The 27572-nt window shown below is 39.0% G+C and overlaps 2 protein-coding genes across 3 annotated transcripts; both read left to right on the top strand.

Moving 5' to 3' along the window:
* Positions 1–1413: 1413 nt before the first annotated feature.
* cndp2 (carnosine dipeptidase 2) lies at positions 1414–10477 on the top strand. 2 transcript variants are annotated; one of them, XM_051391333.1, is made up of 12 exons: positions 1414–1619; positions 2679–2756; positions 3060–3203; positions 3569–3731; positions 5083–5171; positions 6836–7036; positions 7148–7232; positions 7362–7522; positions 7920–8084; positions 9246–9387; positions 9830–9977; positions 10278–10477. In XM_051391333.1, the coding sequence occupies exons 2-12, from the start codon at positions 2697–2699 to the stop codon at positions 10342–10344; spliced, it is 1425 nt and encodes a 474-aa protein (XP_051247293.1). In that variant the 5' UTR covers positions 1414–1619; positions 2679–2696; the 3' UTR covers positions 10345–10477. The 2 variants fall into 2 exon arrangements, with proteins under 2 accessions (XP_051247293.1, XP_051247294.1); XM_051391334.1 differs by lacking the exon at positions 1414–1619 and adding an exon at positions 1817–1839.
* A 1178-nt stretch (positions 10478–11655) lies between these two features.
* recql4 (RecQ helicase-like 4) lies at positions 11656–25199 on the top strand. The gene is made up of 28 exons (XM_051389947.1): positions 11656–12029; positions 12217–12250; positions 12995–13110; positions 13205–13351; positions 13495–13637; positions 13887–14958; positions 15048–15130; positions 15233–15332; positions 15701–15878; positions 16092–16205; positions 16741–16908; positions 17012–17104; positions 17203–17339; positions 17523–17606; positions 17805–17993; positions 18227–18409; positions 18539–18737; positions 18904–19097; positions 19387–19470; positions 20136–20273; positions 20496–20615; positions 20703–20979; positions 21243–21372; positions 21482–21648; positions 21792–21969; positions 22605–22758; positions 22840–22948; positions 24906–25199. The coding sequence occupies exons 1-28, from the start codon at positions 11946–11948 to the stop codon at positions 25025–25027; spliced, it is 4797 nt and encodes a 1598-aa protein (XP_051245907.1). The 5' UTR covers positions 11656–11945; the 3' UTR covers positions 25028–25199.
* Positions 25200–27572: the final 2373 nt, after the last annotated feature.

Genomic DNA, 27572 nt, shown 5'->3' with positions numbered 1-27572 from the left:
TAAGGTTTTTTTTTTGTTTTTTTACAGTTCTGCTATAAAACTCATTGCTTCATAGTCTAAAATGTACAGTAGGCAACTTGAGTACTGAACAGAACTGGTTTCTGTTTGGTAGTTTACCCTGAAGCAGTTTTAATAGGATCCAGGTTGCCCATTCACAACCAAATGGATGTAATAGAAGTTGACAGGCTAGAATAGATAAGTAAGATGAGATTTGTTGAGTCTCCCACAAAATTACACAACACTTTTACTTAAACGTAAGTATAAAATCTCACTGAAATAAACGTCTGTGACCTGTAGAAGATATTTGTGGGCTTTTACTGCAGATATACCATAAACCATTCAATTCAATTCAGTTTAAAATGTAAAACATCTTCCTGAACAGTTTACTTGAATGTGTTTTAATCTTATTTAAATCATCTAGTATAAAATGTTTGTTTGAATCCATGTTTAACTATTAAAGGCTTAAACAGTTACTGTAACATTAAAACAACTTACCTATAAATTATATTTAGTTTCAAATATGCAGGTTATGTTTTTAACACACGTACTCTACATAACCACTTCATGTATGTAAATGTATATTTTTGTTATTAATTAATTAATATTTGTTTACAATTTACAGAAACGACTTATATCAACATTGTATATTGTTGCATTGTTTATATTTATGTATATACAACTATTGTTTCACCTTCTTGTATGTATATAATAGTTATATTTACCTATTTTTGTTCAGCTTTGTTGTTTTTATGTCAATGTTTATGTCTTCTGTCTGTAAAATTGTTCTGTATCTAATTGTCAACACCACTTTGCAGAAGATCTAAAAACATTTTAGTGGCATTATTATAAATTTTTTTATTCCTCGTGGTCTCATTGTTTTACTGTTTACATTTGTGCTATCTTATGATCCTATCAGTCATCAATTTAGCACTTTGAACTGCGTCAACATGGAGGAAAAGATTCTTAATGGGGAGATTTTGAGTCTTAAATTTAAGAACAATTTTGGGGGCTGTAAGAAAACAGTGGACCTATATCTCAGCTTTTTTTTTTTATTATTATTTTTGTAAGTTAAAGCAACCAAACTGAACAATGGCCAAACGTCAGAGAGAAGGAAAAAAAAGAAGCCTATTAAATATTAATTAAAAAAAAAAATATTACAGAGATAATTGTATTAAAAATGTGTATAAAATGTGTCCGGTGAAACATTCACAGGAGATAATTAAATAACTAGTTGTTAAATATAATATGAACAATAAAATAGGTCTCTGAATGAGGAGGTGGTCCTTTGTACCCCTGCACAGCTCCACCCAGGAGGTCGCTCTCCCTCTGTAAACAATCTCTGAACCATATGGACCAACATGACGAGGCATCTGCCGCTCACCCACAATTCTTTGCGCCACAATCAAAAACACCCACTTTTGTTCCCACTTGGTGCAGTTTTGAAAGTCTCGCTGTTTGACTCTTGTGCTTGTTTCCTGTTTTTTTTATTATCTCGCTCACAATAAAAACAAAAACATTATTAAAGTACGCGTGCGCGTCACTGAGGGAACACAGGAAGTAGCGTCGGTCAGGTGAGAGGAGTCACATGTGCTCATCAGCTGTACGGCTATAAACACGAAGTGAGTATACTTATAACTGAGCAAATAGCTTGTGTGCGTTGTTCCTTAATGCAGAAAGTAGCAGCTCATAATCAGAGCCAGGAAGAGGCTGATGTTATCTTTAAGTTACCCGGTTATTGATGCGGTTTTGGAGGCATTTGGGGCAGTTAGCCGGGGCAGCTAATGGCTGTCTGACCTGTCACCTGTCTGCTACTCACAGTTAACATCTGAGTAACTGCAGGTCCGTCACAAGCTTCCTGTTAGATCACACTATTTGTTTTAAAGTCTTTCATGTAATTTGCGAGATAAAATCTGTGGTGCAGTTTCCTGTATTTGGCATATATACATATATATATATATATATATATATATATATAAATGTATATGTGTGTGTGTAATGTTATATAATATATATAAAAGGTGCTGTATTTTAGTCCCAGCTGTATATATTCATGTAAATATGCAGTATTTAATCTGTTTGTTCTAATAAAACCGCTCAGTTCACAGTTTATTTCCCAATTCTGAGACAATAAGGAATTCATACCGATTATATGGGCTGCTCATGTTTGACTATTTAATTTGCATAGATCTCTTAGACTAAGAGTCATGCATTAATGTAACTGTAATGAAATGTATGAAAACCTTCAAAGTAAAGCAGTAGCATCAGTACTCTGTGGCTTAAATTACATATGTGATGTTATAAATGTTCATACATAAAGCTTGTGTTATAGTCACCAAAGGGAGAGGAAAGAGCTTTCTGCTATATTAAGACCTTTTTTAATGATGTCACTTTCTACTTTGTGCCTGTTTTTTATTGTTTACTCTTCAAGTTATTGATATAAACTACAAGACTACACAAATTAATGGGCCAGTCAGCTGTAATGTTCCACAACTATCACAAACTCAGCTTCCTGATATGAAACATGCTCCTCTGCCACCACTTGTGTGTGTGTGTGTGTGTGTGTGTGTGTAAAGCAGCAGTCAGCAGGTTTGCATGAGGGCGTGGTTTGTGTCCTCCCTTAAGACACCAAGCGACAGGAGGTGGACTCTCACTCTCATTCTGCTTGTTAAACTCCTCAGCTCCTGTTGCTGGCAAACATGGCTCATCTCACAGCGCTTTTCAAGTATGTGGACGAACACCAGGATCTGTACGTGAAGGTAAGTTAACTGTCGGCTACTCATTGTGGTATTTAGATTGCAGCCAGATGTCTGTCTTCTCTTTATCGAATGGTGTTAACCTTGAATACTAAGCAGCATTGTAGCTCATTCACTCTGAGTTAGTGTGTGTGCCAGACTTTGCGAATGTTCAGCCAGTGGAGATCATTAAATCCAACTGTAGTTGGTAATAAAAAACACATTCACTCTTTAACAAAACTTAAAACTTCTTCCATCTTGCACCCGCTGTATGAAACACCTTCTCCTGTTTTCTATTAAAATATACATTTCTCTTTTTTCTCCCAGCGCCTCGCAGAATGGGTGGAAGTCCAGAGTGTGTCTGCTTGGCCAGAGAAGCGCGGGGAGATCAAGAAGATGATGGAGATGGCAGCCAAGGACATTGAGAAGCTGGGGGGGACAGTGGAGATGGTGGACATCGGCAAACAGAAGGTCAGAGAGTGTTTCACTGTTAATGTCTGTAACTTAGACTCATGTGTTACTTGCCTGTTCATATCTCATCATTAGTAACGTGTTGGTTTTTCATTGCTTTGCCTAAAGAATGTAAAGATATATAGATATACAGTCGTGTGGATTCAAGGTGCAAAGACTTTAGTTTCACTTTGACATAGAAAAGGAAAAATGCATTGTTTTGTGGTGTATACCCTACTTAAATCCTAAATTCATAATTTGTCTTCAATCTCATTTTGTTTGTGAACCCAGTATCATGAATTTTAGTTATATGGTTCTGGTTTTAATTGAACAGAACCTCTTTGTAACCTTCTCTAAAATGTAGGCTTTTTTTTTTGCGCTCTCAGCTTCCCTCCGGAGAGGAGATCCCCCTGCCGCCGATCATCCTGGGTCGTTTGGGGTCAGACCCGGGCAAGAAGACCGTGTGTATCTACGGCCATCTTGATGTCCAGCCAGCCAACCTCGATGACGGCTGGGATACAGAGCCCTTCACTCTGGTGGAGAAAGACGGTGAGAGCATAACTACAAAACCCACCCTGAAGCTGGTTTCGATATGATCTAAAACAAAAGAGCTTCATTGGAGGTTATTTAAGTTGGCTGGAGCGCTGTTTGGGCATGTAAGGCGAGATGTGATGAGATTAACTTTGCGGTTTCTATTGCAAGTCTCTGATGTAATGGTTATACCACTCTGCTTTGTGGCTTGGAAAACTTATAGTATCAAATCTCACTGAAATAAATGTCTGTGCATACGAGGCCTGATGGCAGAAACAAAGAGGACAGTTAAAGGAAAATGTAGTTTAACTGAGCCTACAGAATACAATGAAACTGGTAACTTAGTATCAGAACCATTTATTACAAAGCCATTGTTACAGTCACACTTCAGTATCACATAACAAGAACAACAAGTTGTTCTCATCGCCGCGTTTAAAGGCCTGAATGGTCTTTAAATGCTCTTTGAGCTTTTATCAGCTTTGTGCTTGTGATCGTATCACAGTTTGCTTCATATTTCCAAAGTCCAGCCCGGGTTCCCTTGTGTTTTAGGACAGAGTCGTGTTCTTAATCAGGTCTTATCTGCTAACCTCAAGTTGAACAGGTACTGTTGTGTTTGACAAGAATCAGTAATACACTCGACTTTTACAGAAGGGGCTGATGTGACAGATGTTCTCAGGTGTTTGTGGGTAAAATCTACACAATAATTAAAATGCATCACAGCAGTAGTTTTTAGCTCTGAAGGTGTATTTGTTGTACATTAAGAACACAGGATGACTGTGTGTGTGTGTGTGTGTGTGTGTGTGTGTGTTATCTCAGCACTAATTAACCCGGTCAGCTTTCTCATCTGCTGTTGTACTTAACAGATAAAGAATTGAAGATTAGTTTTATTAAGCCAGATATGTCAGATATTAGGCCACCTCTTTTTTTTTTTTTTTTTTTTTTTTACCTCTCTCCTTCTTTGTGCTTCTAATACCAAATTCCCAAATGGTCTCATGTACTTTCTGGTGATAGTCAGCTGACAGAAAGTAGCACAACCACTTCCTCCTGTCTCATTCCTGTCTGCTCAGCTCTGTTCTTGCTTACATCATGTTTTACTATCCAGATGAGTTTGAGTTAAAGTGCTGATTGATTGGCACCGTAGATGGTTCCTTAACTTTGAATGTGTTGAAGTGAATGAATCAGTTAATTTTATTGTCGTGTCAGGCCCTATAACTCTGCCCAGCTTGCCTGGACTCCATGAATTCATAAAAGGAACCAAAATGCTGAGTCAACGCTTTGAAACAACAGAAAAAGTCAAAAAATAGAGAAGCATCTTTCACAATAATATCCTCAAACCATCATCAACTAAAACACTGTTTTCTCTTTGCAGGTAAGCTCTATGGACGAGGTTCTACGGATGACAAGGGTCCTGTGTTGGCCTGGTTTAACTGCATTGAGGCCTACCAGAAGATCAAGCAGGTAAAGTTCCCACCACAAGTTTCATTTGACACTGAGGTTAGGGACAACACGTTTAAATTGTGCAGTGGTCCAGATTGCAGGGTTACTGTATGTCCTGCTTCAGGTAATCAAACCTCTCTGTTGGTCCAGCAGCTCCTTTAGTGTCCAGGTAGTTTACTTTGCTGCCCACCCAAACTCACACAAACCACACTTTCTTCAGCTTCTATAAATTCCAAATAATTAAGTAAAAATAAGTCTAGATCCAGGTCCCTGTAACAAGACTGGGTGTAATCACAGAACCCGGTGCTGCTTATTTATAGATCTGAAACGTCGGGTGTGGTTGAACGTTGATGGGAAACATCAACACCGATCAGGTTTTAACGTCTGGAACGTAGTTTGCCAGGCGAGGTGGAAACAGACAGAGGTGTGGTGATTTATTTTAGACCTGGAAATGTTTGGAATTTATAGAGGGTGGATGGACAGGTAATTATATTACACACACACACACACACACACACACACACACACACACACACACACACACACACACACACACACACACACATCTCTTGCACACAGTCACAGAGAAACTTTCTTTCATTTCCAAAGCTCCTCTTTGGATGGAAACCATTGATTGGTTGGTTAAACAATGGTTTATTGTGCTTAGAGCAGTATCTTTTTGTATATATAATATTATTAAAGTACTATACAGCATTGCTTTTGGTAGTGTGTATTAGGATGCAGCAGTTCAGTCCGAATTTAAAAAAAACAAACAAATTAAGTTTGATTTATTTATAATCTCTCACTGAGTGAAGAAACACTCACCTTATTCCCCAACGACTGACAGTCTCCACTGACTGTAGCCTCAATTGTCGACAAGACTTGTTGGATTCTTCGTCTGAGATGCAACTTTGCTTAAAAGGGAACGACTACTGCCGCTCACATAAAATCTGAGTAAATATTAAGCAGATTTTTACTGTTCAACTTCCAACTAGCACACAAGACAAACTGGTGAATGTACAGTATTGATCATAATACCAAATATTAAGGTGTCCTTCATCTTCAGACTTATTGAAACACTCTGGGAAACATAAAGTAGAATAAAGAAAGGGAACAGGAGGCAGGTTGACTGAAAGATATATCTGACAATGTAGTAAGATTGAGTTAAAGTGTCTTTTAAAGGATGCGTATATTTTGATTCCAGGTAAAGATAGTGTTTATTGATAATTCACACTAATAAATAAACAGGTGATAAACAAAAACTAAAGCTGTAATATTGGAATATAAAACAGTAGATTTGTGGGACTCCTGCATCATTCTAAGGAAATGAATTATCTCTGTGTTAAAGTACAGAGCTGATTTTAGTATAATTGCTTGTTGATTGAGTCATCAGCAGGATGAGTGATCAAAGGTCTCTGGATGAAATCGGTGATTGTGTTGCACGTCTAACCCAGCCGCCACTTAATGATTAAACCAAGTCACTTCACCTGCTTTCTTGTTTTGAATCACCTTTTTTCCCCTGAAACTGTAATGGACGTATAAAAATCACAATGACACAGGATATTCTCAGTCTTTTATCCCTCTGATCTTTAAACTAGAGCTCAGTGAGGCCTGTGGATGATATATTTATATATAATGGAGGTTTTAAGAGTTTTATTTATTCCTTATCTATCTCCATGTTGCAGGAGCTTCCTATCAACATTAAATTCTGCTTCGAGGGGATGGAGGAGTCTGGATCCGAGGGCCTGGATGAACTGGTGTTTGCTAGAAAAGACACCTTCTTAAAAGACGTCGACTATGTCTGCATCTCTGACAACTATTGGCTGGGCAAGACCAAACCCTGCATCACCTACGGTCTGAGGGGAATCTGCTACTTCTTCATTGAGGTGGAGTCTGATTGTAGTGCTGTTTTAGATTTATAGAGTAATTCAGTGTTTCAGTATAATATGAATGTACTTTGGTGTGAATGTTAAAACGTTTATTTTTTTAATTTAAAGGTGGAGTGCGGTGACAGAGACCTGCACTCAGGGGTGTTTGGCGGCTCTGTTCATGAAGCCATGACCGACCTGATTGCACTTATGGGTAAGTTAGAAGCTGTAAATTAAACTACTGTGTGCAGGTTTAGAGGAAAACACTAGTAGCATTTCTTTGACCTACACTTTACACACTTTCAGGAGAGTTTAAATCTTGTGTTTGTCTCTTCCTTAACAGGCTCCCTGGTAGACAAGAAGGGGAAGATTTTGGTTCCTGGGATGAGCGACGACGTGGCCCCTCTGACAGAAGAGGAGACAAAACTGTATGAGAAAATAGAGTTTGACTTGGATGAATACTGCAAAGACGTTGGAGTTGGAAAGCTACTGCACGAAACCAAGGCAAGGCGTTGATTTCTGTTGTTTACATCGCTCAAAGCCGATACATGTGCTGCTTTGAATTTGTTCCTGTTGATCAGGTGGCTTAGAGAGGGAGAGGGAGTGGTGGTAGTGAGATAACCGGTGAAGATAAACATTATCCATGGATCATTTCATCCACACCCCTTTCTGTCATCTTGGCTGAGCTGAACTTAACATGCCACAGCCTGTTAGAGAGTATAGACTATAGTATAGAAAGTGCACTGCTTTAAAAGAAGGGGGTGTGAAACTGAGTGAGGCTGATTATTTTATCTTTTTCCTTAATTGTTGAAAGCCAAAATCGTAAATTGAAAATAACATCTGATAAATCGTTCAGCCATTATAATTCATCTTAAATTAAGATGTGTTTTTGCCCCTGTAGGAGCAAATCCTAATGCACCGCTGGAGGTATCCGTCTCTTTCCCTTCATGGTATCGAGGGAGCTTTCTCTGAAGCAGGAGCCAAGACCGTTATCCCCCGCAAGGTCATCGGCAAGTTCTCCATCCGCCTCGTCCCTGACATGGACCCCAAAGTGGTGGAGAAGCAGGTTAGGCCCTGAAATATCTTCACCCTGATAATATCCAACACTGAGTCTAATGCTTTCATCTGGTAGTTCTAATCTGACCACAATGGTGTCAGTGTTACAACAAGAAAGAATATTGCTTCTGCAACAAAATCTAGTAAACAGTAAATAAGATTCACAGAGCAGCATAAAGTTCATAGGGTGAAAAATTGGCTCATAAAGCTGCTAAGATACTGAACTGACCTACTGAAGTGAATCTATTCTTGACAATAAATCAGAGACAAATTGGGTTGTCCTGTCATTGCAAAGAAAAATGGTGTCAATGATTTGTAGAAGATTATCTTGGCCTGTACTACTGGTACTAATAATTCTTAAAATAATGTTTGAAGTAATAACAGTTGTTGTCTATATCAACCTGGTCAAAGGCAGAAAAGAGTAATATTAATGTATATAAAGTTCGGAAGCGCATTAAAAATGGAAAGAAAATGAATTCAGTGAATACAAGAAACATTACCATAATTATTTAAATACAAAACCAAAATCACACATCGCAATTGAATAAAATTAGACAAAAACCTACACATCAAACCAATAATACAAACAAACAAATACACCCTGTTACTGAATAAGCAAGAATATTTTCACATTATGCCACTGTCGACTAATTTGATTTTAATTAATTGTATAGCCAACTCTCTAGTGTTGGCCTTCTGATTGAATACATAAAACATAAAATGATTCATGTTCACTTATGAATTCTAATGTGGGTTAACAGATTTAAATCCAGCTAGATTCTAGAAAAATATTGATTATTTGACTAAAGATATTTTAACAAAGATCTTCGTCGCAAACACACAAACCTCTCTAACACGTCACACTGATGATTCTCATAGCAAATACATAGATAGACATTGTGTAGAAAGCACTACAATAGCTGCTTTGATTCAATTTCATGATGGGTACGGTGGACGGTGAGGGTCACATTATACACAGCAGTGTAAGCTTCTTAAAATCTTAATCAACTCCAGTCTGGGTTTAAACTGTTGGATATTCAGAAGTAATAAAGAACAAACCTCTACTGCTTCTCATCAATACCTGCTGTCATTGATCCCCGTTGACAGAAAAGTCTCCCAGTTGTCCTCACAAACTTTGATTTCACTCATATTTCTCTTTTTCTTTATCAAGGTTGTGAGTTACCTGGAGAAGAAGTTTGCTGAACTGGGAAGCCCCAACAAAATGAAAGTGAACATGGGCCACGGAGCCAAAGCCTGGGTCTCTGACTTCAACCACCCACACTACATGGCTGGTCGCAAGGCCATGAAGACAGGTACAGAGGCTGAGTGACGCAAAGGCTGCTAGAAAGAAATATGATTAAAGGAGCAGGTCACTCAAAACACTTCTTTCTTAAATAGTAACTGTTGAGGCTTCTACAATGGAGGCTAAAGAAAATGTGTTTTTAATGCTCAAAGAATAGGAAAATAATACATTTGAAAGACAAAAGTAGTTTGTATTTCCAGAAACAATGTCCTGGTTACTCTAATTAATCTACAGACGTCACAATCAGCAGTTTCAAAGGTAGAAAATAGTTCTCATTTGTTTCAATAAACCTTCAAAACACAAACAAACTGAGGTCTAGATACCACAAATAGTTAAAATGTTTTTATAATTTGTGTAAAATTAAAACTGTTTTTGTTTCCTTACTTCAGCTGATCATCCTCACCCATTACCTTAAGAGTTTTATTGACTGTACTTCACATTTTCTCGTTTAGTCTTTGGTGTTGAGCCCGACCTGACCCGTGAGGGCGGGAGCATCCCCGTCACCCTGACCTTCCAGGAGGCCACGGGACGCAACGTCATGCTGCTGCCGGTGGGATCCTCCGACGATGGAGCTCACTCCCAGAATGAAAAGATCAACAGGTACGTCACAGTGCTTCAACTTCATCCCCTTATTTCCATTGAAGTTGAAAAGTTTGTAACTAAAACAAACATCACTATGGACACATTTGAATGTGATATTGAGGGAAAGAAACTATTATTAAGGCCAAAGAAAAGGTTGTTTAAGGCTGTTAAGTTCTGTCTGTCACCTCCACATGTTCTGTTATGTTATGTTGAATTTAGAACGTTTTCCAGTAAAAAGTTCTGTTGAAAACTTGAATTACTAATAAATAATCTGCACATTTAAACAAGCCCATCACTGTTTTATCTTTCCCTTTTCAGAACCAACTACATTCAGGGGATCAAGATGCTCGGCGCGTACTTCCACGAGGTTTCCCAGCTGGAATAAAGTGATGTCTCATTATGAAAAGTGTAAAATATGTTCATCCTCACTATCAGAGCCTTTGTGGTATGATTTACCCTCTACAGTTAACAGTTTTATACACACTGCCCCTTCACAATAAAAGTGTTTTTCTTTGTTACCGTGTGTTTTACTGTTTCATTAATGCCTTGATAGGATTTGCTGTGGCTCCACTTCCAATAATGTCTCTGGATTTACTAAATAACATTAGCAGTTTATTGTCTGTTAGTCTGGTTATTGTATCCAATGAAGATTAAGCAGGTATTAAATCTTGTCAAGGCCTCAGTGACAATAAGCTGATATAAATATCTGTGATTACAGTCTTTTATTGCTCTATATCAGTTAACAGGGGTCTTGCATAAAACAACCAGTACAACCAGTACAACCAGTCCCTGTGCATAAAACTAAACTCCAGTTACTATAAAACCTTTAGTGATTGATTTGATGGGTGATTCTTTTGACGTATTGATGTAGCAGGACAATAACTTAACTTTATTTTGTATTTATTATGTATTTTTATATTTACTGTCTGTCACAACATCAGAAGAACTGACACTTTTTACTGGTACTCATTTTACTCATTTAAATCCTTTTACTAAAGTAAAAATACAAGTAAAATCTTACTTTCATAATCTTACTCAAGTAGAAGAATATCTTCAGCAAGAAATATTAAAAGTAAAAGTACTCTTTCCCCTGTGACTGATCATATATCAGACATTGTGTATTGTGTATTATATTGTATCAATGTGTAGAAGAATAGAAGTATAAAGTTAGATAAAATGCAAAGTAAAGTAGATTGAGTACAGTAATTGAGTAAATGTTACTTTTCATCACAGTATATCTTTTAAATCACATTAATACAGTTATATATGTAATATGGTTGTAAGTTAAAGACTTGATGTTCTGTCAAATACATCTCCATTCAAACAATCCATAAGTATTAAATACTTTAGTAATATTCACACTGAGGGAAAAAGAAAATACACACATGAGTTGAACTGAGAGTTTGGGACATTTCTGAGGTTCCTGTCTCTTTAAGAAAGAGGCGGACTGTGGAGGAAACGGTTGCCAGGCAGACTTCAACCCTCTTTTAAATCTAAACGTTAGATTAGGAAATTAGAGAGCTACACAACTATTACACAGACTACTGCATTTATCTCTATCGTCTTTATGTTTCTCATCATTCATAAAGTTTTCACTTACGTACATTAAGTCCGTGTAAAACAACAACAATCTCTTGTTTTGTGAGATCGGTGGATACAGGAAGGTAACCTGGCAACACAAGCTGTCACAGTCCGGCGCGGGAAAATCATAAACAACACAAACAGGAAGAAAAAAAAACCCTTTAATTTAATTTAATATGACAGTTTCCACCACACACGTAACGTTTTCGTCTGCTTAAGTAGCTGTAACGTGTATTAGAGTATATTAGAGAGAATACGTAATTCACGGTTAATGAAGAAATTACGTTTTAGCTGCCAAATACTGAGACTAAAGATGCGTTTGTAACTTTATCTAGCTGTTGTGTTAGCTTTCACCCGACACACGTTGTTCTCTAACTGACAAATATACAGTATTGACCCTTTATAATGGATCGATACAACGAGCTGAAACTTCTGCTGAAGAACTGGGAGCAAGGGTTTGTCAAACAGCACCAGAAGAAACCAAACAAGGTAAATTAACGCTAATCGTGATTTATAATAACAGGATAGTTTATATTCGTCTTCGTGTGTGTGTGTGTGTGTGTGTGTGTGTGTGTGTGTGTGTGTGTGTGTGTGTGGTGTGTTTCACTGTTGTTACAAACCCTGTTGTCGTCAGATTGTTTCCATATAGTTTAATATTATAATCTTTAATTTCCAGGAGGACATTGATGAGGCTCCAGAGGAGACCAGGAGTGAGTATAATCCATAACCTGCAACCCAGATAATATATGTTTGGCCCTTTTATCTAGTCCACCTCTATCTTAAATAATCTGTCCCGATCATATTTCATTGTGACTGTGACTTATTAGCTTGTTAATGCATCAATGTGTAAGTAGTATTTAGTTAATTTTAACTACTTTATCTACATTATTGTTCTAAACTAGAAGTCAGACCTCTACAAAGTGTCACAAGATAAATCTGAGGGGTTGTGAGATGATTAATGGGAGAGGAAAGAAGAAAAAACAAACCTGCTACACAAATTAATATTTTATTTTTTGGACTTTTCTTGTAATTCTTGCTGTTTTTGGTAGTTTTTCCTCTTTAAGGCTTGAAGTAAATGTCTCTTTGGTGCAATTGATAATAAACTTAGACATAGAGTAAAACATGTCCAGGGGCCCCAGATACTTCTTTGTAAGAGGCCACGAGCCAAAAAGGTTGTTAAACATTAGTATATTGTTTAACAAAGCAAGTTGTATGTTTATCATGTGTGTTTTTATGTATAATTTTAATCTGTAGAGTAACTAGAGCTGTCAAATAAATGTTGTGCAGTAAAAAGTACATTTCCCTCTTGGAGAAGAATAGAAGTATAAAGTAGCATCAAATGGAAATACTAAAGTAAAGTAGGTTACAAGTACAGGACTTGAATAAATGTACTTAGTTACATAAATAATTTGTCCAGAGGAAGGAGGATATCACATTGTGTGTCTTTATTCCAGCGCTGTATAAAGAATACAGAAGATTGAAACAAGCCAAAGAAAACGGCGGCAGTGATGCAGCCAGTGGACATGTTGAGCAGTCGAGACCTACAGCCGAGGTCAAAACACCCCAGAAGGTACTGAAGAGTAGATTCATAGTAGATTTATGTAGAAAACAAACCAACATTGACAAGCCAGATAATGTGTTTGATTGTTTGTTGATCTACACAGGAGTCAGACTGTTGGGGGTCTCATCTGAACCGCAGTTCTCAGCCTGCGTCGTCTCCCAAACTGACACCCCAGGACAGAGACAGTCTCAAGGCCTCTGCCCAATACTACGGCCTAAAGCTTAAAAACAACATGGGTACACTCACTAAGGTGAGGCACACTCTACACCACATTATAGTAAATGACAAACTTCCTGGTTGTGTGAGGATAAAGCGACCAACTGGTTACAATAACAATGATTTCTTGTTGGTTGGTTTTGGTGCTAAAGCTGTGATTTCCTTCTGTTATTCTAGGACAGACCTGTCTCACTGAAGAAACCGCTCCTTCCTGGTCGGGTGCCTCTAAACTCCTTAAAAGATGGACAGACAAACAGTCCCGTCGCTGCCACGGCCAAGACCACTTCCACTGACCCCGAATCAAACCTTTTCTCACCGAGGTAATCACATGGAAGGAGTTATTTTTGGGTTAACTGCATATTATAATAATAATATTATAATTGCATTATTTACTGATAATTATATAGCAGTTATTTAGCTGAATATTGCAGCTGTATATCAGTTAAAATACAATGCACAGACACAAAACTACCTAACTACAATACTCTTTCATCTTTCTTATGAGTTTCCATGCTAGGTAGCCAGTAGTGGCTCCTAAATGTTTTCTGTGATCGTGTTCCTTTTCACAGAAGAGTAAAGACTTGCCTGGGGTCCCTGTCTTCACCAAAACTCAATGCAGTGGAGCCTGAAGATCAGTTTGAACCATTTAAACCTGTCGGAGAGTCTCATGAAGAACCTGCAAATTCTAGTAGCTCGAGTAAAATGATTAGATCACAAAATCCAAATACCTCTAGTGTAGCTCCCTCTCCAGCCAGATCTTCTGCCCTGATGTCGTCATTATTTTCTCCAGGTAGAGTAGGACCTTCGAGAGGAGATGTCGGAAAGTTAAATGAAAGTATAGGAGCCTCAGGAGACAAAAAAGAAAATGTTGAAACTTTAGGAACTCCACATAAGGGTATTGGTGCTGGAGCTTTGATTGGGTTGAGAGGAAGCCCTCAGTGTCTTGGAGGCGCCAGAGGAGGAATAGGAGGTAGAGGCATTGCAGGGAGACCCTCTCCTGCCAGCAGGCTGAGTTTTGTTGATGAGAAGTGGCTGGAGAGGTGTCAGGTGTTTGGAGAGATGGGGACGGAGGTGAAGCCTGCAGCCGGCAACCAGGAGATAGATCTGGAGAAAAGAGCTGAGAAAGAAAAGGAAGGAAAAATGCAAGGAGATGAAAGAGTTCGAAAAGAAGAAGTGGATGGAGAGGGAGAAAAAAGAGAGGCAGACTCGGGAAGACATGAGGAGCTTAAGAGTGTTAGTAGTGACAAAATAGACAGCAGTAGTGCAGCGAAACTACAACACACTGGGAAAAAAAGTACAGGAGGGGAAGAAAAAATAAAAAAGAAGAAAGGTGACGAGGTGGAAAGACGACTGATGCCACCTCCAACGCCGGAAGACGACAGCGAAACCGGTCAGACATCCAAAGGTACAAAGAAGAAAGGGAGGAAAAGGCAGAGAGAGGGAGAGAACGTGGAGGGAGAGACGACAGAGGAGGGAGGAGTGAAGAAGAGGCGTAGGAATGCAAAAAAGAAAGAGGAGAGCTCTGATGTAAACCCCAGCCCAGCTCAAAAAGGAGGGAAGAAAAGGAGAGCAAAGAAAAAAGGAGAGGGAGAGGAAGATGATGAGGCTGAAAAAGAGACAGAAACTAAGGCACCAAAAAAGGTAAGTACAGTTAAGTTTGAATTCATCTCAGCATCACTGTGTTTGTATTGTTGTACAAATGAGTTAAATGCAGTATTTTTCCTGTTAAGGTTCCTCAGGAGAACTTGTTAGGAGAAATAGAGGAGGAATTTGGAGCCAGGAGAAAGTATTACTCTCAGCCAGTCAGACCCAGGTAAGACCCTACACGTGTGCTGTACCTGTACACGTCATTGGACTATAAACTGATGTTGTTGTTTTGTCTTTTTGTAGTCTAATATATATTTTATTTGTACAGAAACGTGAAAGGCCCAGAGGGTAACTTTGTGAAGATAAATCTCAAGAAGAAGTCTCATGTGAAAGGATACGCACTCAGAGGTGCTGGTCTACGCAAACAGGTACGTTTTATTTGTGTGTTTGCAGTGTGTGTGTGTCTAGGACTGATCCCTAGTGTTTAGAGAATGTCTTATAATCAAAAGATTAAAAGTAAAACGGAACTAAATTATAAAACAAACTCTGTTGTCAGCTATATGTGATAATTGAAAATAAGACACTGGTGTATTTGTGATATATTTATGTGCCTTTGTCCCAGAAATCTGAACATCCAGTCCCACACGCCTTGTTAGACTGCTGTGATATAAAATCCTGTATTACAAAACTATGTTTCACTGTGTGTGTGTGTGTCTGTGTGTGTGTGTGTGTGTGTGTGTGTGTGTGTGTGTGTGTGTGTGTGTGTGTGTGTGTGTGTGTGTGTGTGTGTTTTTAGATGTACATGCAGAAGTTCCAGCTGAAAGGGGAACGTTTTGGTGGAGGTGGTGGATATTTTGGCAGAGGAGGGAGGGGTGGATTCAGGGGGGGATTCAGAGGAGGGTTCAATCGACAGGGCGACACCTGCTACAAGTGCGGAGGGACCGGACACTGGGCCCTCGAGTGCAAGGGACCAGGTAAAACAAAGCGATGCAAATTCTCTTTAAACTTTAAAATTGTCTAAAGTTATTCATCTCATATGGTGTCATATGATTTCAAGTTTAAAATATTTATTTGCATGAGCACATCAGGATCGTACTAGTAATGATAGATTTCTGCTGCGGGAGAATAAATATATAAATATCACCTCTGAAATGTTTCTATTGATAGACAAATAATAACTTTTGCAGCCCCTCCTCCTCCTCCCATTGCTGAGGACCCGCCCGCTGAAGAGGAGCCGTTTGAGCTGCCCACGCTGGAGGAGGTTGCCAGGGCGACAGGGACACTACGACCTCAGCCGCTGGGTACGACGGTTGAACTTATTGTCTGTTTAGAGCACGCTGCTTTACACTCTTTTTTTTGTGTCAGAGCAGTTTATTTCCTGTGTATAAATGAAATAATATAGGTTTTTAGGTTTGTCTGATGTGTGCAGCCTCCCAAGAATTAGTGACAACTTATTTAATTTAACTTTAATCAAACAAATAATGTTGTAGATTTGCATCAACAGGTAAAGAAGGTTATCGGTGAGTTGGGCTGGTTATGAAATTGTATTTTGTCTTAATATGGCCAATTTAATTTATTACATTTCATGTTACAGTTAAAAGTGGAGGTTTAGAGAAGGACCACATGGAGGATTCACTTTTACTATCATAAATCATACGTGTATTCATTAATTAAGTCAATTTTAATCACTTTATTGTCTTGGAAATACAAAATTATTTTTCCTAAGTTGCTTTTTTTATGAAGTCTTGTAATTTTGCTGCTTTGCAAATCAGAGCACAGTGTTTGAGAGAACTTGCTGCATTATTACAAGTAGTTTGTTGGTCGTGTGTGTTCCAGTGGAATCTCCCAATGTTAATGAGGAGCAGCCACACCAAGAAAAGGAGGTGGACAGTAACCGTAAAGACGAGGTGTTGCTTAATGTGATTCGTCCTGACTACGAGCGTCCTGCTCCTCCTCCACCAATGCAACCACTTTATGATCTCAAAGATGATGGGAAAGTCCAAGGTAAACACTTACTGTGTTCCTTACATTGAAACACTGTATAATAAGTCAAAGGATTAAAAATATACACGCACTGTACATGTATTCAAACGTTTTGTCTGTTTAGAAACACCTGCCGAGGTGTATGCAGCTCTAAAGGACCTTGGCTATCAGTCATTTAGACCAGGGCAAGAGGAAGCCATCATGAGGATCCTGTCAGGTATGTACAGTCCACACATGTAATAAAACAGACACACATCTGTACACCTGTAATGTCTGTATTCATGTTTGTCTGGCGCTCTCTCATTTTTTCTTTAGGTCTCTCTACCCTCGTAGTGTTGTCAACAGGAATGGGTAAATCGTTGTGCTATCAGCTCCCAGCCTACCTGTATGCTCAGCGATCAAAATCCATCACTTTGGTCATTTCACCTCTAGTCTCACTAATGGATGACCAGGTAATCACACACACACAAGCAAAAAGAATACATAAAGAAATCAGACATTTTGTAATTTCTAGTCATAATTGAAGTTTACAGAGCAAATACACCCTCTCTCTTTGAACAGTGACACAGTTATAACACATTTTGTTGTGTATGTCTCGTGTGTGTGTGTGTGTGTGTGTGTGTGTGTGTGTGTAGCTGTCTGGCCTGCCAGCCAATCTCAAGGCGGCCTGTATCCACTCCAACATGACGATGAAACAGAGAGAAGCTGCTATAGAAAAGGTAACGCACATAATAGGAGTCTCTACCGTAAAGAGTTGGAGGAAACAATAACAACAACAACCAATATCTTCCTGCGTCTCTCAAAGAGTAAAATGTTATCACAAATTTCCAATCCAGAATCAAACGCCAGACTTTTCCTCATATATTCAGTAGTATTTTCAGCTCAAAGTGTGTGACCTCCTTCCTCTGTTTCTCCAGGTGAAGTCAGGCCAGGTGTGTGTGTTACTCCTCTCTCCAGAAGCTCTGGTCGGTGGAGGCGGTTCAGGTTCAGGGTGTCTGCCCTCGGCTCAGGAGCTCCCACCTGTCGCCTTCGCCTGTATAGACGAAGCTCATTGTGTCTCAGAGTGGTCACACAACTTTAGACCCTGTTACCTAAGACTCTGTAAGGTGGGTTAATGACGGTTTCTGTGTGTGTGTGTGTGTCTGTGTGTGTGTGTGTCTGTGTGTGTGTGTGTGTGTGTGTGTGTGTGTGTGTGTGTGTGTGTGTGTGTGTGTGTGTGTGTGTGTGTGTGTGTGTGTGTGCGCGCGCGCGCGCGCGCGCGCGTTACTTAACTGTAGCTGACCCATCTGTCTTTGAAAAATAACATCATAAACATGTGTGATGTACTTGTTGTTTGTAGGTACTAAGGGAGCGTCTAGGAGTGCAGTGCCTGCTGGGACTCACGGCTACAGCCACGCTGTCCACTGCTCTGGACATTGCACGACATCTCGACATCACTGATCAGGACGGCATCGCAGTCCGATCTGCAGCAGTGCCTTCTAATCTGTTTCTGTCTGTGTCCATGGATAGAGAAAAGGATCAGGTGTGATGAGTTTCAGTGTATCAACATTGAACCTACCTCAGTAGAATGATGAGTTTTTAGGTGTTTTAGGTCAAATGTATAGTTGTACGTCTTGCCCTTTACTGTAGCGTCTCCCCCTTTTCTCTTTAGGCTTTAGTATCTTTGCTGAAAGGGGATCGTTTTGGTTGTCTGGACTCCGTCATTGTGTACTGCACCAGGAGAGAGGAGACAGTTCGTGTGGCAGCGCTGCTCAGGACCTGCCTGCAGGGGGTGCTGGTGAAAGAAAACAAACACACCAACAGCAGTCAGGCACAAAGCAACCCTGTAGGGCAGAGGAAGAAAGAGCTGGGTAAGAGTGGAATAATTCATATTTTTGATTGATTAGATTTTAATTAAGAGAAACATCAGATGTGCCGGATGTTGTATTACAAACAGCGTTTCCTCTATTTGATACTTTTTTACTTCTCTCTCAATGTCTCTATTGTTTTCATACTACCTTATCTTTCTACATTTAGCAAGGAAGAAGATTCGTAAACCTCTGAAATGGCAGGCAGAGACGTACCACGCCGGCTTGTCGGCATCAGAGCGCCGTCGCGTTCAGAACAACTTCATGTGCGGGGAACTCAGAATCGTGGTGGCCACTGTGGCGTTTGGCATGGGCCTCGATAAGTCTGACGTCCGTGGTATCATCCACTACAACATGCCAAAGGTGGGTGGTGGTCTGATTTTAACTAAAAGAAAAACTGACTGTTTCTTTATTCGGACTCATTGTGTAACTAAGAAACTTTCACTTCATGGAACATAAAACCGAATTTAGCAGTTTTTTGATGGCGTTTTTGATCATATCACATAATCTTCATCAGCAGATGGAGTTTGCCCAGTTGACATTGTATGATAGATGTTAAAATCTCAATGTTTTATAGATGGGGAAGATTCAGAATGGGTTTTTTTATACATTAAAAAGGTGAATGTACCCTTACTTGTAAATGTTTTTCCAGAGCTTTGAAAGCTACGTTCAGGAGATTGGAAGAGCAGGAAGAGATGGAGAACCAGCACACTGTCACCTCTTTCTGGACCCTGAGGTAAGACTGTAACTAAGTTGGCTCACTGACGGCATTAAACACTGGATTTAGTTATTTTACAGTTAAAGCATGCATGATAAAACTTTGTTAAACAGTAAATAAGTAAATACTAATTGATTGGGTCAGTTTGTTCTTTAAAGTGAATTGTATCATTTTTCCCTCTGTTGATGCCTGAGTGTGTCACAATTAAATCAGTAAAACATGTTTTCTATCAACAGTTTTGTCGGACTTCCCTTAATCAATCTTCATTGTTCAATATTAATCTCTTTGGAACAGCCTAATTCCATCAATACAAACAATATCTGTGTTATCTTTATTCAAAAAACATCTAAAAAGTTCTCTAATTAGCAAAGATGTATAACACGTCAATATAACTTCTATCAATCCTTAAAAACTTTGACGTATTATGCAATATTGTTATTGTCTTTTTTAAGTGTGGTTATATTTATTCAGGGAAGATATTTTCAAGGTATTTTTTGGCTTCAAACCTCTTCTACACATTGTTCAAAATCCTAGTTTAGTGAATCTAATAATACACAGATAACAGAGGAAAAACCACATCTGTTCACAACAATATTCTCGACTGTTGGTTGTCTTTTCTTGGTGCTGTCAACCTCACTATATATTCTAAGTATAAGAATTTGTGTGTTTGTGTGTGTGTGCAGGGTGGCGACCTCCACGAGCTCCGTCGTCATATCTATGCGGACACAGTCGACTACTACACCGTTAAGAAACTGGTGCAGAAAGTTTTCCCTCCGTGCAAATGTAAACAGATACACCAGAAACAACAGGAACTTGTGAAGGTAACTTTACCTGCGTGTGTGTGTGTGTGTGTGTGTGTGTGTGTGTGTGTGTGTGTGTGTGTGTGTGTGTGTGTGTGTGTGTGTGTGTGTGTGTGTGTGTGTGTGTGTGTGTGTGTGTGTGTGTGTGTGTGTGTGTGTGTGTGTGTGTGACAATGCTGTTTCAACTAATAGTTTTCAGACTATGGTTAAAAAAACTAAAGTAAAAACTGTCTGTGTGTAAAGGACATAGAAGATTCAGAGCTGCTGGAAATGATGGATGTGTGTGATGAGGAGAGCAGCCTGAACCCTCCCTCTCATCAGGACACAGTACATACAGACACACCTGTACCATCTACTGTACAGGTAATTTAAACTACTGCTTTTCTTAAAATGACTCTTTCACCCAATAAAAGAATAAAAGTTTCAGCGTAACTGTGTTTTCACTGCAAGGAGACGTCACACCCTGATGCAGCAGAGCTACCTGTCCGAGAGGACAGAGATGAAGGAGAGGAAAAGAAGAAGGAGGAGAAAGCAGAGCCGACAGTCGAAAAGGAGGAAGCTGATGGTTTGATGAAGGACAAGGACGTGGAGGTGAAAGGAGCTGGTGATTGGCTGAAGGACCAGGAGGAGGAGAGCAGCGATTGGCCCAGAGAGCGAGTGTGTCACACTCATGAGAGAGCGATTCCCATCCAAGAAACTGTCGAGGCTCTGGACATCACAGAGGAAGGTAAGTGGAAACACACACAAGGGGCATAAACATAAATAAATAAAACAACATATAAATAGATGTACTGATAAACAGATATGTAATTGGGAGGACAGGTACACACACACACACACACACACACACACACACACACACATTTCTCATGAAGCAGGAACATAACATGTTTAGTTTTAAGTACATTCAGTAGTAGGACACACACCATAAAAAGTGGAACTAAAACTTAACTAACTCTCCTTCTTTATTTGCACGTTTGTGTATTTCAGGTGTAGAAACGCTCCTCTGCTACCTGGAGCTGCATCCCCAGCGCTTTGTTGAACTTCTCCACCCAACACTGTCTGTGTGTAAAATCAGCTGCTATGAAGGACCAAGACAGCTCCAGAAAATCACTAAAATGTAATGAAATGTCCGTCAGTCTACATAAAATGTGCCTGGTTGCACCACATGTGTATTAATGTGTTTGTCATTAGGTATTTTAAATGACAAATATGTACTGTTTCCTCAGTTGCCCTCCGGTTGCTGTGGTGTTGGCCAGAAGACGGATGGCGGGCGAGCGAGTGGAGACATGTGATCAGCTGGAGTTTGATGTTGTCGAGGTGGCGGACACTATGGGATGGCAGCTTCCTATTGTGAAGAGAGGACTGAGACAGCTGCAGTGGAGCACTGGTAGAGGTATGTGTGTGCACCGAGGTTATTAAAGTTAACCACAACTGAACTGAAAAAACATTTAATTAACTGAAAGTGAAAATGAAAAGTAATTGAAATAATGTTGTGTACTTGTAGAACAAACTAAAATAAATAAATTTGTGTTTCAGCCGGCGGTCGAAGCGGTATCCAAGTTGAATTGTCCTCCATATCCTTCTACTTCCGTTCCTTCGGCGACCTCAGCGATGAGGAGATGGACAGAGTTTGTCAGTTCCTCCACAATCGAGTGCAGAACCAAGAGAGAACACAACTGTACCAGCTGACCGCCTGCTTCAAGGCCTTCAAAAGGTCCACACACACACACACACACACACACACACACACACACACACACACACACACACACCTCTGCACATACTGTGGCATACATTTACATATTTACATTTTCTTTGTATATATTAGCACACATTGTGTATATATTTTATTACTATGAGGTACTCTGGCTCTTTTTTACTGATTCTGATTGGCTCAGATCTTTTTTTCATATTTTCTAATGGGATTATTTTCCTGTGTTGTTGTAACTGAACACATCAACAAATAGTTGGTAGTACATGACACTAAAATCTCAATTTGTGATTCACTTTTTAAAAACCAATCACTTCATACAGGATGAATAAATTGTAGAGATTATTTGTGAATTTAGGTTTTCTAATGGGTAATGCTTGTTTAAAAAGGTTGCTATGAAATCTGTAAATCTCCACCCTTTTATCCTGATTTAAAACCTTCCACATCTTTGACACCCTAAAATGTCCCAAAAAATGTTGATGAGCATTCAAAGAATCAGTCAGGACTAGGAAAGGGCTCTGAAATGGTTACACGGACTGTGTGTGGATGTATTTAACTGTCTGTCCCTTATATGTGCGTCTACTCGCCCAAACTATGTTGCGTTTTGTGTGTAACGATGTGTGTATCTTGTGTCGCAGTGTTGCGTTCCGCAGCGTGTCGTCCTGTGTCGATGATTTGGACGAGAGCCGCAGTCTCCGACTGAAAAGCCTTCTCTCTGAGTACTTCGACAAGAGGCGAGACCGAGGCTACACGCTCGCACCATTGGACGTCGAAGAGCTTGACAAATATAAGGTCGACACACTGAGCGGTTGTCAGGAGCTTCTGATGAATTTGTGTCTGGATATTGTAGTTTATTTACTCGTGTGTTTGTAGTTGGCAGACTGGGAGAATCAGATCAGAGCCGACATCAGAAGTTTTCTTGGCAACCGAAGTGATGAGAAATTCTCTGGAAGAGCTGTTGCTAGGATCTTGCATGGCATCAGTGAGTTCACACACACACACACACACACACACACACACACACACACACACACACACACACACACACACACACACACACACACACACACACACACACACACATATTAGACTCCGACCTGTGGCCCTTTGCTGCGTGTCGTCCCCTCTCTCTCCCCGTTCCTGTCACTCTAAAGCTGTCACTATCCACTGAAGGCAATAAAAAGACCCAAAAACTGAGTTGATACCATATATAATGGCATTAATATATGATATCATTACATTATCATTACTCATCCATTAATATAAAAGCAGGATTTTACTGATATAGTTAGTTGAGCTGTTTTTAATGATTATATTATTATTATATTTTCTCAAACCAAAGTTAAACCAAAGTTAAACCTTCACAATGCAAACAGTCCAGAATTATTATTATAATTCAAAATAAGTTAAAACTATTATTTTACGAATGAATCTGAACTTTTTGTACTTTCTCTCTCAACATTTCTTTTTGCTTCATTAAATGTGATCCCAGATTTCACAACAAGGGTTTAACTTGAATTTACAGGTTGCTATTGTACAAACAGCAACTTTATTTAACTCTATTTTACCAGGAAGTCCCATTAAGATCAAAAATCTCCTTTACAACACATTTAAATAGAACATAAACAACATATTATACAGAAATCCACAATAAAACAGAAGGACTATTCAAACACAACCACATGCCTCTATTACAATATTCTTTATGATACTTTTAAATTAATCAGTGCATGTAAATGTAAATTTTAAAACCGTGTAGTTTCAAAATCAGCAGGTTGTCCTATAAAAGACTCTTAACCTCTAGAGGGTGTTATAGGATCAACAAATACATTGTGAGCTCAGCAGTGTTTAACCTCATCAATGCTCAGATACATACAACATCACCAAGTTATTACTTTTAATTATGCCAGGGAGAGAAATGCACCACATTGCACTCACAGGCTGATTCATTTATTCTCTCAAGTTTGAGCTCAAACACACAAAAAAAGGACCTGTTGTCTTTCACCTGGTTCAAGCTGTCCCAGCTCTCCTCTGTTCGTGTGATGTTATATATATTGTTTTCTCGGAAGTGATGTTATCTTAAGCAGTTGTGGTCGTATCTTCACAAGCCTGTACCCAGTCTCAGCTATCTAGTAAACCTGCAGCTTACCTCAGCTTTGTTGTTATTATTTCAAACATCTTCTGTCTTTGTGCTCTCATTGGCTGTTAGTTGCATGTGTGTTTAGAAAATGATGCCTCAACAAATCCAGATCTTTGCAAATAAAACCCTCAATTAAAGCCCCAGTTACTGGTGGCCTCAGTTTGTAATAATTCTAATTTAACCTGTAAAAAAATATCTATAGCTAATAAGTTATACTAACCAAAGCCCAGAGCCAGATTTCTCCACCGTTCAGAAGAGGTAAGTCAGGGTTATGTTGTCAGGAGTCCCTGTCTTCATAAGGACTGATGGACAAAGTTGGCCCACCAGACGTTTCTAGTGGAAAAAAAACATAAAACTTAATTTAAAAACATATTTTTTATTATTATAATTAGTTATATAACTGTTTATGCTGGGTTTTTTTGTGAGGTAAAACGGCTCTTTAAATCTGTAGGATCACTAATTATTAATTAGTTTTCATAATCTGAGTATGGTGAGCAGAATGACACTGTGGTTTTGGCCGACCCATTAACTTTGAGTTCTGATCCTCCAAGGGAAAATATTTGGGCTATAAACACTCGGGGCAACTGACTAGAGATGTTCCTGGCTCAGGTTAAACCCTTTATAGGTCAGAAGAGGGAGTAAGGTCAGGACTTCACCATCCTGGGAAAATAAATACTAGAAAATATCGGCAACAGCTCTCTCACCGACAAGTTTCAATAATCTGAGCCTGACACAAAGTGCAGTTTATAAGCTGAGGATCAACATATTTACATTTCCTTCCTCCCAATCTGTGTTTCAGGCAGTCCTTGTTATCCTGCTCAGACCTACGGCAGAGACAGACGCTACTGGAGGAAGTACATCCAGTTTGACTTCAACCAGCTCATCAGACTGGCCACTCAGGAGATCATTGGCTTCAAGTGACCGACTGTGCACATACACACACAGGTCTGCACATGTGCACCGTTCACTCATTCAAATGCTTGACTTCTTTCTCCATCATGTTTAACTATTAAATCTGTGCTCTTTTGTTCAATGTAAATGTTTTTTTTTTCTTTGTAAACTGTAATTAAATAAAAATATTTCTATTTTTCTAGCTTGATCTTGCAAGTGGAATTTATTTAAAATATCTGAGGAATATCTCCTCAGTTTTCCAATCTGTGTCACATAGATGAAAAACTCTTATCTTGTTTTTAGTGGGTTTGGTTTGTACATGGACTCAAACACTCAAACCTCAGAGAGAAAAAAAAATGTCCTGACCCAGAAATGATGATATGAGGAAGTAAAAATAAAAAAACATGTGTGATTTCTCTTTAGTAACCATCCCACTGTAGCAATGTCACTGTTGACTCAGGAAAGGATGCAAATATTGACTTGCACTGACTGGAAACTCTTGTCTGTGTGATGATTAGTCCCTTTCAGTCATGTGTGTGATTTTCCTCACCTCATTTCTCACCTTTTTACTACATATTTACTCAACTTCAACATGTTGACATATGAATTAGAAACATTTAGAAAACAGAGTTTAATTGGGTCGTGTTACTGTAAAAGAGCAGCCGTGGAATAAATAAGCAAATTACTACATGTAAATGAAGCTCTCTATTCAATACCAGTTTCTTGCTGTTAATGTAACTGCTGTATAGTCACCGCGTTCTTCTTGTTTGAAAATGTAATGTAACCTCAGATGGAAAGGCTTCAGTTAAAGGAATAGTTTCAACATTTAGGGAAACAGACTTATTAGCTTTCTTGGATCTGTCCAATGGTAACAAAATCCTCCTAAAGTAGAAAAGATAAATTCCCGCACACTGTTTATTTATCTTTTCTACCTTTAAAACTTCCCACTCCTACGCCTCTGCCTCATGAAATAGATATGTGGAATTTGTGTGTCCGTTTTGAACAAAATCCTCCCACCAGCCACATCTAGACTTTATGCTGAGCTGAACCAGGCTCATATTTACCACACAGACCTGAGAGTTGCATCCTCTCATCTAACTCTCAGCAACAAAGCAAATATGTGTATGTTTTAGGATGAGGCAGCTGTGCTGACATATAATAACACCCTGAGCTTCTTATTCCTTCACTGTGTTTTTAAGGGTGTTTAAGGTAGCATTAGCTTTCAGGTTAGGAGTAAACATTGTGTCGCTCTGTGGGAGAAACCGGGAAAGGAAAAACTGGGACATGAAGTCACCCTTTTTCTGGGAAAGGTTATGTAAAGGCCAGCAGCCACTCCTGGGGAATGTGTATTGTTTAACTTGATGGCTGCACAAAGATTAAGAAAAAGAAATGTAATAATAAACTTATTATTTACATCTGAGCTTTTCCTACTGAAACAAACTGACTCTAATGAATTAGAAGTCCTTACTCCAGTCCTTACTCAATATTAGTTTCAGAGCTTTTTCCCATTCAATACGAAGAAGTGATCACGTGTGCGCTCAGAGACAAGGACCAACCTTACATCAGTGGACACCCAGGTCAGGGGCCATATTTACGACCAACAAAAGTTGCCATGTTCTGTGTTTATTAATAATGTGAAACATAGAAACACTTCTATTAGAAATATGCCAGTGGAACAGCAGTGCTTTAAACTAATGCTAGCATGCTAACAATCACTAATTAGCAATAAACACAAACCTCCGTTAAGGATGACGGGAGTGCCATTAGTTTTACTGGTGTTTGATCATAAAGTAAATACTGGATATATATGTGTGTATATATATATATATATATATGTAAAACCTGATAACCAGTTTCACGTTGTAACGCCCAGTTTTACATATCAGACGTTGTGTACATTGGGTTTATTGATAATCTGTATTTTTTATATACTTGTTTGAATTATTCTGTTTATTATTCATTTTATCTCTGGGATAAATAAAGTTTTATCTTATGAAGAACACCCCCACTGAGTTACAGACATTTACACCAGATATATGATCGGTTGTTGACCTCGCTGCTGTTACTCAGCTGACCATTACACTTACAGTAACACTGACGTCTTCTTCCCACTCTTAATAACAGGCGCTCACTGAAAAGAGCCCTCCATTTATATGTAAGCTGAACTTTACAGTACTGTATAGGTTAAAGGGCTCTTATTGGCCAACGCTATATTTACTGTAACGTGTCTTCTTTCAGTCCTCTGCGGTTTCTTTCATTTTCATATGTCACTACACTGATTAACCTCTTTATGAAGCTGTAAAAGCCATTCAACTGTCCAGAGTTTCTTCTTTTTCTGCCTGTAAAATCTACTACTGTAAAAGATGTTTTATGCTGTATAATGTATGAGAAGCTCAAAGGTCCAACTTTAGAGGTAATAGTCACATGTTTTATTGGCAGAGTAAGTTACAGTCCAGGGACTCATAAAACCTCTGAAAATGTTCAAAATTATGGATTGCTTTTGTTGGAAAGCTGACTTCAGGGGAAATCCACTTTTTCCTCTGTCAGCAGATACATGCTGTAATCTGCAATTAGC

The sequence above is a fragment of the Dicentrarchus labrax genome, unplaced genomic scaffold (genome assembly GCF_905237075.1).
Source record: "Dicentrarchus labrax unplaced genomic scaffold, dlabrax2021, whole genome shotgun sequence".
NCBI lineage: Eukaryota > Metazoa > Chordata > Actinopteri > Moronidae > Dicentrarchus > Dicentrarchus labrax.
Note: the sequence above shows the minus strand (reverse complement) of the source record. Positions and strands in the feature narration are given on the sequence as shown.

Coding starts and splice junctions, on each gene's coding strand:
- cndp2 (XM_051391333.1), top strand. CDS start 2,697: ATGGCTCATCTCACAGCGCTTTTCAAGTATGTGGACGAACACCAGGAT. Junction 3,204..3,568: donor TGGACATCGGCAAACAGAAG/GTCAGAGAGTGT, acceptor TTGCGCTCTCAG/CTTCCCTCCGGAGAGGAGAT. Junction 7,037..7,147: donor TCTGCTACTTCTTCATTGAG/GTGGAGTCTGAT, acceptor TTTAATTTAAAG/GTGGAGTGCGGTGACAGAGA.
- recql4 (XM_051389947.1), top strand. CDS start 11,946: ATGGATCGATACAACGAGCTGAAACTTCTGCTGAAGAACTGGGAGCAA. Junction 16,206..16,740: donor ACTACGACCTCAGCCGCTGG/GTACGACGGTTG, acceptor TGTGTGTTCCAG/TGGAATCTCCCAATGTTAAT. Junction 22,759..22,839: donor AAGAGCTTGACAAATATAAG/GTCGACACACTG, acceptor GTGTGTTTGTAG/TTGGCAGACTGGGAGAATCA.